This window comes from Octopus bimaculoides, chromosome 3 (assembly GCF_001194135.2).
Source record: "Octopus bimaculoides isolate UCB-OBI-ISO-001 chromosome 3, ASM119413v2, whole genome shotgun sequence".
NCBI lineage: Eukaryota > Metazoa > Mollusca > Cephalopoda > Octopoda > Octopodidae > Octopus > Octopus bimaculoides.
This window is the reverse complement of record NC_068983.1, coordinates 124043195-124054722: the sequence shown is the minus strand read 5'-3', so window position 1 is coordinate 124054722 and position 11528 is coordinate 124043195. Positions and strand designations below refer to the sequence as shown.

The 11528-nt window shown below is 32.6% G+C and overlaps 1 protein-coding gene across 1 annotated transcript in view; it reads left to right on the top strand.

Annotated features, from left to right (window-relative positions):
* The window catches only part of LOC106883022 (uncharacterized), a 211115-nt gene that overhangs the window by 39925 nt on the left and 159662 nt on the right, over window positions 1-11528 (top strand). The window contains exons 17-24 of the mRNA XM_052966785.1: window positions 565-705; window positions 1975-2082; window positions 3212-3307; window positions 4574-4678; window positions 6937-7118; window positions 7260-7424; window positions 10194-10306; window positions 11483-11527. Coding sequence (XP_052822745.1) covers window positions 565-705; window positions 1975-2082; window positions 3212-3307; window positions 4574-4678; window positions 6937-7118; window positions 7260-7424; window positions 10194-10306; window positions 11483-11527 — 955 coding nt within the window. The remainder of the gene's footprint in view (window positions 1-564; window positions 706-1974; window positions 2083-3211; window positions 3308-4573; window positions 4679-6936; window positions 7119-7259; window positions 7425-10193; window positions 10307-11482; window position 11528) is intronic.

Here is an 11528-nt window from a genome sequence, read left to right as displayed (position 1 = left end):
TATATATAGTCTACACACACTCTTTTTGTTTTGAAATATCTATTTGCTGGACAACAAAATTTCACAATAGGGCATTTGTTCATTCTTCATTGCCACTCTTTATGTTTGTATTTTGTAGATTTGGTGTTGAATTTATTCCATCAGTATTTTGTGTTGATCTCTTGAACTAACCTTCTTTGAAATATATTGTATAGTGTTTTTGCTATGATATATTACTTCAGTGACATTTTTGGCTAGGTACTAGATGTGGATCACATCTTCCAGACTAATAACACATTGCCAACATCTATTGTGCCTGGATGCATTACTTATTATCTCTACTTTTTTTATACATGAGATATTTGGTAGATATTTCTTACTCCTGAATTAGAAAGGTATACTCTCGTTAAAATGAGAGGTGACACAAATGTCATGTTTACAATAGACTGCTCTGCTTATTAATGTTGCTCTCAGACTTTCAGGCAGCATTGTTGTACATAATGCTCTGCTGATCTCCAGAAAGCTTTTCTTTTAAGGCTTTGTGTGTCTATGTATATATAAATTTCTTTTAATCATTGATTATAGGGATCTCCACTGCAATTAACTTCCTTGACTAGTGGGTCAACATGGACTAAAACAGCATCTAAAATGCAGCCTGACATTTTACCAAAAGGAATTAAGATGCATCCTGTTGGCAGGAAGAAAATTGGTGCTGGAAGGCCAAAAGTATGTTTTCTTTAAATTACAATAAAAGTATATTATGAATTTGATTTCGACTATGAAAGGAAAAACAAGTTATTATTATCTCATATTTGGATTATTTGTTTTGTAATTAAAGCTTTAGAGAACTTTTGGTTTGTGAAAATTTGAGTATGAGTTAGAATAGTAGAGTTGATGTAATGTTATTTGGGGATCGGAGACAGGTAATGCAAATGGATGATGTATGTTGGGTTTAAAAGCATAAGTCTGGTTGAAAGCAGTGATATGTAGAAATATGCTTTGTTTGAACAGTCTTACTGAAATGATGCAAGATTGAGTTTCATAGCAAAATGTTATATTGCAAACCTGTCCAATCCATGGTAGCATACAAAAATTAGATCTAGATCTTAACTGATGAGATATATATATATATATATATATATATATACAAAAAAAAAATCCTGTGTAATATTATATTTCTTAAAATAATTGTTGAAACTAACTTTTGTTATACCCAATCTATTTCATACTGAAAATAAATTAGTTTCTTTACAATTTCATATTTATGTAATACTCATTTAGTAATTAGTCATCCAATGATTATGTTAAATATTTTTTATTTTCTTATTCTTCAGTTCATTACTAATAAACATTAATTTATTAGCTCAACCAGGTTACTTTTTACAAAACTGCCAACCTTGTAATTTTTTGTCTATGAAGAAGCATTTACAAATGCACACATTATACTGACACGTGTAAATTTTGGATTTTGTTTTCATACTTTATTTATTCTTTGCATTCTGCTAATCTTTATCAAACTTTAACAAAGTTCACTTAAACATTCATCTGAATTACACTTTTGTATGTCTTCACTGTCATTATTGGAATTTATAAAATTAACTCTGTTCATCCTTATTGATGTTAAGGTGAAATTATTTGAACAAATTGAAACCCCACATTTTTTATTATGATTTTTACAAGATGTGTTTGGTCAATACATATGTATACTATATCATCTAAATAGACTTAATAAATTTTAACATGGGTTTGCTATGCTTAACTAGAATATCTTACTAGCAATGGCTACCTAGTGGAATTTCTTGTCAATGTCAAGCTTGGAGTTGAAGTTAAATATGTTTGAAAGTCCCCTTCTAGTATACAAATTTTTTATTTTAAAATAAACATTAATATTCTTTGATTTATAAATGACTTGTATTTTTTTTGTAATCGGTTTTGAATTAGTAGAGTATATTAAAAAATTGTATTCTAATATGATACTTTACATATTTTATTCAGGGACGTCCAATTGCTGCTGAAAGACGACGTCAACGTCCTACATCTCTTGGAGATAGAAGGCGAGGTCCAAGAACAAAAGTGAAGACTGGTCAAAATGTTGGGAATCAAGTAAATACAACTAAAATGTTTCATGATTTGATAAATGCAGAATTTTTTCTATTTTCTCTTTTGATTAACTTTTTTTAAGGTTTAGATATGTGTTGAGAAATATGCTTTTTAAAAGCTATAACTAAAATAAGATCACTTGAAATATTCAGCAGTTAACTTTACAGTTTGCAGCAGGGATTTCTTTCTACTGTTAAGCAAATTGTTATTTAATAATGCATATGTAAATAAAAGAAAATCTACACATAGAGATAAATTGTAAGAATTAATGCATTCATGATCTTTCCAACAATATATTTAAAAAGTAGTCACTCAATTATAATTTAAACATATTTTTCACAAGAACATGAAATTTTAGAGTGTATTATATATTTGAAAGATGTAATAGTGGTTTGCAGTAAATAATGATTGAAAGAGGAATGAATCAAGTATAGAGTGTGTGTTGAAGTTGCAGTATGAACTTAGGAGAAAGTTTGACCATAGTTACTTATGGAAGCAGTTGGGTATTGAAGACATTGACAGATGTGAGAGAGAGATGACTGGTATGAAAAAAATTAATGGTACTTAAGATAGATTTTGAGCAAAAGAAGAAAGCAATTTTATTTTGGAGTTTCATAGATGAGATATAAGGAGAGATCCTGTTTTGAATAATAATAATGATGAATGTCTTTTCTTTAACGCAACTTAAAACAATCGTATTTTGTAAAGAAAAATTTACTTTATTTAAAGTGTTATAGTCATTTATTAGTTGCTTTAGGTTCATATTTTACTAATCAGTTTTAACTGTGTAAATTTAATTTCCATGTGACAAATTTAATTGATTATAAGTTGTGACTTAAAATTCTATCACAACCATGCTGTGTTATTATGTTATTGCTTTTATATTTTACTCATTAAAATTATCATATGTCACAATGCTATTGAGCACAATAATTTAAGACACTTGTGATGATTTTAAAATCTTTAACATTTCAATTTTTCATTATAAAAAAAATATGGTTTAAATGTGAAGTTTGTGTTATGACTAAATAATATAAATATCTTGCAACTTTTTTGTGGTGCAATCTTTTGAGAAATGTATTTATTTATACATATTACTTTGGTAACATAATTAACATTCTTTTCTTTGTAGTCACTCTATCCTACAGCAGTGGATAATGGAGAAATTGATGATCATCCATCTACTGTAGTTATTGCCAATTCTAAAGATGAATATGTACTAGAGCAGGTAAACAAAAATAATTTTTTTGCTCTCAGTTCATTTTTCTTGTAAAGTATAATTTTCTTTATTTAGTTTTATCTAATTTCTGTTTCAGTTTTTTATTGAATATTTATTATTTATTTTCAATCTTCTCTTGTAACATTTTTAATACTTTTAATTTTGTAAGCTAATTTATACATAGTCATTGCATTGTGTTTTAAAAAGAAATGAAAAATTTGTTGTGAACTCATAGTAAACAACATAACTTGTTAAATGGTTATATTAAGTTTATTACTTCTGTGTGACTAAGCAGAAGTAATAAAAGTTTACTTAATAATAATATAAACATTCAATAGAGAAGAGAAATTATAGAGGTTAACATTTTGGAAACTAAAAATTAAGGAATGGAAAACAAAAAGAATTGTCTGATTTAACCCTTTCCTAACACATCCTAATTGCTTCAGTTAAATCTTAAAATAATCATGAATTTAGATTAATTTGATAAAGCGACTATAACTATTTTAGATTTTGGACTAATGAATTTGGTTTTTGGAACAACAAAAAATTCTTAAATCTACTACTTAGTCTTTCTCTCAAAGCAAATCTAATTACATAGAAAATGAATTATTAGCTAATACACAACTGATTCTACAGCTGCATTTTAGTCTAACATTGTGCGCATGATTGAATTTTCAGTTGAACTAAAATGCACATGAAACAGATGCACCATAAAGGTAAAATAGAACAAAAATACTGGAATAATGTTTGCAGAATGAAATAAATATACATACAAACACAGTAATGATTCATAAAATTTGTCACTCCTCATACAGGTTAATTAAAATTACAAGCAAATAGAATAAATAAAATGAGGTAAATTTGAAATGTACTTTATGAAAATCAAATAAGAAATAGACATAAATATTCCTGCCATGGAAACTTGTTAAGTATCTTACTCTACATAATGCAATCTTGCAGATTGCACATTGGAAAGGTGTTTCAGTTGATAGTCCATTGAGAATTTTCCTTTATCTACATTCACAGCACTCTCTGTTTTCAACCATCACTTTTTTCTGTTGATAGCTTTCATTATTCTTTTCAAATAATTTAAACTGTTCATGTAAAAAATTATTTCTATATGATTGGTAAATTATCAGAATTAGTTTTATTGTGTGTCATGAATTAAAAAAAGAATATCATTTAGGTTTCCTTCTATCTATTTAACTTTATTTCTAATTTCAAAATACTTTACATAATAAATCTAGATGATATTTTAAAATGTTCTTTTGCTAGGATATTTGTAAAACTTGTGGGAGTATTGGCATTGGAGAAGAGAGCCGAGTAATCATTTGCTCTCAATGTGGTCAGTGTTATCATCCATATTGTGTAAATATAAAGGTAAGTGAACATTTTTTTAAATTCAAAAGAATAATTTTTAGAAATGTTTCCTTTTTATATACTTGTCTAGCATTTTACTAAACCATCCTATTTAGTCTTTGTATAGAACTATATATATATACACACACACACACACACACACACACACACACACACACACACACCATAGAGCAAAGATACCAGATAAGTAAACTGGTGACCAAAAGAATTGTTAGAAAGATTATTGAATTACTTTGAAATTGTATCAAATTTTTAAGAACTGGCTAGGCATGAGTAATTTTTATGCTAACTAATTTCATACTGGCATGCTTTGTGTTGAATTTAAAAAGAAAAACTGTATTAAAAAAAATAAATGAGGTGATGAAAGTTACAAAAAAAGTCAAAGCTGAATTAATGAGGAGAGTTAGTCAAGACGAGAGGCAGTTTGGTTTTGTGCCAAGAAGCACTACTGATGCTATCTTCTTAGTAAAGCAACTGCAAGAGAAGTACTTAACCAAAAATAAACCACTGCATTTGGCTTTTGTTGACAGGAGAAAGTTGTGACAGGGTCTCCCACCCCCGTATCTAGTGGGTAATGTGGAAGCTAGGTATAGATGAGTGGTTGGTGAGAGCTGTACACACTATGTCAATAAGGTGAAAGTCAGCTATGAATATAGCAAGAAATTTAGTGCACAGGTAGTTCATCATCAAGAATCAGATTTCAGCTCTTGTTTATCATAGTTCTTCAGGCCATAATAAAGGAATTTAAGAGCGTCTGCCCTTGGGAGCACCTGTATGCTGATGACCTTGTTCTTATTGCTGAATAACTACCAGAACTAGAGAAGAAATTTCAGGTGTGAAAGCAAGGTCTGGAATCAGAGGGCCTTGGAGTTAATTTAGCAAAGACCAAAATCCTTGTAAGTAGAAAAACAGACAAATCACTGATCCCTTCAGGGAGATGGCCCTACTCAGTATATAGAAAAAGTGTTTGTAGAAACTCCATATGGTGTATCCAGTGCAGTCTATGGACACATAAGAGGTGCAGCTGTATCACATTTGGGTTAACAGAGAAAGTAGTCTTTGTATGTAGAAGACATGCAAGTACATGCAACATGAGGAATGTACAGGAAATAGACTTCCTCAAATGTCGGGTGAGGATGGATCCTTAGAAGTAGTAGATGGTTTCTGTTACTTAGGATATAGTTCTGAAAGTGTAGCTGCTAAAATACAAATGGGCTGGGCAAAGTTTAAAGAATTACTACTACTACTTTTACTGACAAAGTGCCTCTCCCTCAGAGTGAAAGGCAGATTGTATGCTGCCTGTGTATGAAAGCTATGCTACATGGCAGTGAGACATGGGTTGTGACTACTGAGGACATGAGGCTTGAAAGAAACAAAGCTAGCATGTTTTGCTGGATGGGTAATGTGAGTGTGTATGTATGATAGAGTGTAAGTGATTTTAGAGAAAAAATTGGTATAAATATAGTGTGTGAGAGAGAAGAGCACATTAGTATTGTCATGTGAGGTGTATGGATGAGGACAGCTGCATCAAAAAGTGCAAATTTCTAATGGTGGAGGGAGTGTGTGGAAGGATAAGCCCAGGAAGATGTAGTACACATAGGTAGAAAGGATCTTCAGATGTCAGACCTGACAGGAGATGACAAGGGACCAAGACGTCTGGTAGTTTGCTGTGCTTGAGAAGACTCATTAAGCTAAGTAAAATTGTGGCTGTCCATGCATACAGGCATGTCCTCTACATCCCTCTCTCAGCCAAGAGATTCCAGTCTTGTGGGCTTAGAGATGCTGGTTCCACATAAAAGCACCCACGCTCATGCCACTTAAAAGCACCCATGTTGATGCCATGTTTGAAGTGCCTAGTACCCTCGGTAAAGTGGCTGGTGTCAGGAAGGGCATCCGGCCGTAGAAACCATACCAAAACAGACAAATGGAGCTCTGGCATCTCTCCAGCTGGCCGATTCCTGTCAAACTGTCCAACCCATGCTAGTATGGAGAACTGATGTTAAATGATGATGATCACAAGACTAGAAAGAAATCTTTATTCCGTAATCAAGAGAAAAGGATAGACCCAAAAATGTTCCATTCACAAAATGACTTGAATCCAGAACCAAAAACTTGGAAAAGTCGCAAACAAAAATATTCCTATTTGAAGAGTAACAGCAAGACCCCCACTCTCTTGTAAAAATGTTTGTTCATGTTTTAATTTCATGTTTTTTTGCTGTTTTATCTAACAAAACTAAATCTACTTACTTAAATTTTAGGTTACCAAAGTTGTTCTTCAGAAGGGATGGCGTTGCCTGGATTGTACTGTGTGTGAAGGCTGTGGTAAACCTCATGATGAAGGCCGCTTACTGTTATGCGATGAATGTGATATTAGCTATCATATATATTGCCTTGATCCACCATTGGATCAAGTACCTAAAGGACCATGGAAGTGTAAATGGTATGTTTAATTAAAAATATAGTTTTCATGCTATTTTGACATTAAAAAAAAAGTTAGATTATTAAATGTTTTTTTAAATGAAGCCTTACATTTTTAATTGTTGGATTGAACAGTTTTTAATTGTGGAAAATTCTGTTATAGGTGTGTATGGTGTGTTAACTGTGGTGCTACATCACCTGGATTTTTGTCCCAGTGGCAAAATAATTACACTTTATGTGGACCGTGTTCCAGCAGGACAACTTGTTGTTGTTGTTATAAAGCCTATAAAGAAGAAGAAGTAGTCATACAGTGTGTACAGTGTGATAGGTAAGTTCTGTGACATTTTAAAATTAATTTAGAAATTGTTAATTCATTATTGATCGATAATTCTATAGATGCATCTTCACTTTTAAATATTGCAAAATTCATTTATCTTGGAATATTCTTTTGTACATCTTTTAGCTTATATCTAATTTTATTGTATCTGACATGTCTGGATTGAATGGTCAAGACAGTGTCATTGATATTGCAGGGAATTCATTGAATGTATACAAATTTGAAGAGATATAATTAGATAAAATAAACTTTTGTTATTCAATTCTTTCATTTTTCAATTAGATTTTTTAGAAATGAACTTGAGTTTGCCTTATGTAAGATAAAGAACAAAGAAAAAAAAAACAATAAGATTTGTGGAATTTCATCAACTCATCATTCCATGGCTGTTCTTGTATCTGAAGTTGAGATACAAGAACAGCCATGCACTCTCAGAGGTCTCTTAACATTTCCGTTAAATGAGTTATCAAAGAAGTAAAGAATTTTGTGGTTAATGACCAGCTCATCTAAACATCTCAAATATTTTGGATAGAAAAATGTACAATTAGTGATACATCAGCAATTTACTCTTTATCCATGGATGCAGTAGCCCTTACCTTATCACACTGTTTAGACTATGTAAGGGAATGAAAGAATCACTAGTGTTTCATATAGGGTATCTCCCTTGAGAGACAACTGGTAAGCCTCTTAGGCTTCTTTTTATCATCCTTGAATAATCCTTAAGTTTTATAGTAAAAGTGGGTTATACATCTTTAGATTGTATACCTGACTTTCCTACTATAATATTAAGGAATATAACGGAACGCTGAACTCCAGACTATCAACTTAAACAACATTTATTCAGGTGGTAAATATATACATCTTTAGTTCTTGTTGTTACAGCTTCTGTTGTTGGGACGTTGTTATGTAGGTGTGAGCGCGCTGTCGAGCGTAAGTCCGAAAGATGTAGAGAGACAGCTTAACACGTAAAGAGGCTGTCTCCAGAGTTCGAATGTTAGAGACACTCTTGACACGTCCATTGCTCTATGCTGGCCAGCAAGAAAGAGAATGAATTGAGCGGGAACGCTTGGTTGTTTAATTCTACGCATGCGTGAGACTACGCATGCGCACGGCGTTACTACAGTTTCAAAACTAGCTATTGATATTTTTTGCTAAGGCTCACTTGAATGTATCTTAAATGTTGAGTGAAGCAACTAGCATTCAGTTAGTATAACAGTCTAGGAGGTTCATCAGGAACACAAGCATCTCACTACTTCACAAACGTTGATTCTGATTCTGGAGAACTTTGTAGAGTTCATCCTGGTCAAGCAAACTGCCTTGGGGCTGACAAACTAGGGTCCTGTCAGTTATATAGCTTATCTTCCTCCCTGTCAAACTTATGTCCAGTTGAGGTGGTATTGCCCCACCAAAGAACAAGTGTGGCCAGGAGAAGGGAAACAGCAGTCAGGAGAAAAAAACTGCATTTGTGTAAACCTAGATCTCTGAATCACTTGTGGGTAATGCAGCTGAGTAGAAGGGTTCCAAAGAAAATCCTATTTTGGCCAAACTTTCAAGTTTCTCACAAGTTAAGTCTTCAGAAGTTGCAGAGTTTGTAAACATCTGAGGGACTGTACCTAGGAATATACATTATCTTTGAAATTGATAAAATAATTTTGAAATGAAAAATCATTGATAAGTTTGAATTAAATCACAGTTTATATGTAGTTATTTGAGGCTTTGAATCAGAGAGAGAGAAATGTGTGTTGGAAGATATGATTGAAAATTGGAATTGCCATGGATTAGCAGTTGAAAGGGAAAGATTCAGTAAATAAGATCTACTGTATCTTGATGTGAAAATGAAGGCATTCAGAATTCCTATTTAACATTACCCAATTCAAAATCCTTATTGTGTAGTTCCTCAACCATCAATTTCATCATTGCAAGAACTCCATCTAGGAGACCCCTAAGTCTGCATCATCAAGGCACCAGATATTCAGGTGTATGTCTGGCCTTGTGATATCAACAATATCCAGTGTGAATACTGTGGAACCAATTGGGTTGCTTTGCTGATCTCCTGTAGAAGAAAGCATTCAGTGATCACAAGAGACAAATGAACAAGGGCCTTTTGATGAGTGGAGGATGACATCTCTGAATTTGAATTAAAAGCTGCTAATTTTTGCTGTAGTTTGAAATCTACCTGAAGGAATCATAATTGAGAACTCATGAATGTCTTAAAGTTGTAATGGTCACTTCACACACTTTGTTAGTACATCAAGCTGAATGAATGTGAATTCTGAATTAAGACAGTTGGAGACAAATGACAAATTTGCTATTAACACAGCATGTATAAAAGTACATCTGGCTGCTTTGAGGCATAGATCACCATTAGGCTTAAAGAGACAGAATATGTTAGCTCCCCAAAACTATGAGGTAAAAATAAGACAGGATTAGAAGAAAATGTATATGCAAATTGAAACATTCCAAATGTTCCATTGATGACATATTCACTAATTTTGGCATTAATGGTTTTGTTTTGAAGTTTGGATGTTAACTGACATTGCTGAAATTTTTGTAATTGACCCCCAACTTAAGGTGAGAAGAAATGGGTAATGTGAATGATTCAAATTGCCATTTCAGGGAAGAAGTGATCAAACCAGTTTTCTTATCTGATATGTAGAAATCACAAGTAGGAAAAACTAATTAAATCCAACTGATTTCATTATTGTGATTATTCTCTTGTGCAGATACAGTAAATGTATATTATCAAAATCTGATATATTTTAGATGGCTCCATGCTAGTTGTGATGGCCTAAAGAATGAGGATGAAGCAGAACGAGCAGCTGATGCTGGCTATCACTGTTTATTCTGTCGTCCTAAGACTGGACAACCAGGACCTTGTAAGTTTAAATATATAAATTTATTTTGTTATTCAGAAGAGGAATGTGTATGTCTGTAATCTTTTTACTCTTTGTAGATGAGATTAAATTGTCAATATTTATCTTGAAGTAAGGCAGTGAGCTGACAGAATTGTTAGCAATCTGGGCAAAATGCTTAGCAGAATATCATGTTTTTACATTCTGAGTTCAAATTCTGTTGTGGTTGACTTTGCCTTTCATCCTTTTGGGGTCAATAAAGTAAGTACCTCTTGAGCACTGGGGTCAATGCAATGGACTCCCAAATCCCACTCCAAATTTGCTGGCCTTGTGCCAAAATTTGAAACCAATATTTATCTTGAAATGATACTTGTTAGTTGTTTGATTTAACCATTCAGATTGAGGCAGAGGGAATGCTTTATATGGATATAGAGAGTGGGATATTCTGCAGAGATGGTAGCAATAGAGAGAGGTACACCAAAGGCATTTAAGTGCAGAGTGTATACAATCTTGAAGTTAGAGTAAGCAGATACCATTGAAGAAACTAGAAGTATTGCAAGGAAACTATAGCTGAATGGTAGATTAAAGCTGTCAAAGTGTATATGAATGAAGGCTTACCTATCAGCTGGAAAGCCATTTTACTTTGACTAATGATACACATACAGGGTCTTTATTGTTCCAGAAGTATGAACTTCAATAATGAGATATATGCACTTCATATTGAATTAACAGCTTTGAAGGTATTATCAAAAGAATCATCTTTAATATGCAGTTTTTGGTTTTGTAAAGAGTACGCAAAGAAATAAGGCATAACCTTAATTAGGAGTCTGGCTAGTGTAAATAAAATATTTCATCAATTTTTAAGTACTAATTAAAAATCTTTTATTTTTTTGTTTTTGTTTTGACAAAATTAACCCCTTGCAGAGAGGAAGTGGTACTGACCGCATCAAAACATTTGGTGTGTGAGCAGTGTGATGTCTCACTCTGTGCAGCACCGTGTTTCCAAATATACCACGCTGAGAAGAATCTGTAAATACACTGTAAAATTCCTTGTATGAAAAATTGTGTAGTTAGTAAACAGCCTAATACTGGTACACAGCAAAGATTGTCGGTACTAAATCTGTCTGCAAGGGGTTAATATTTCATAAGTTGAGTGAGTTAAGAAAATTTTCTTTTTTATGATGTAAACTTTTTTTTCAGTACCCCCTACTCCACCACCACCGCCGCCACCACCACCACCTCCACC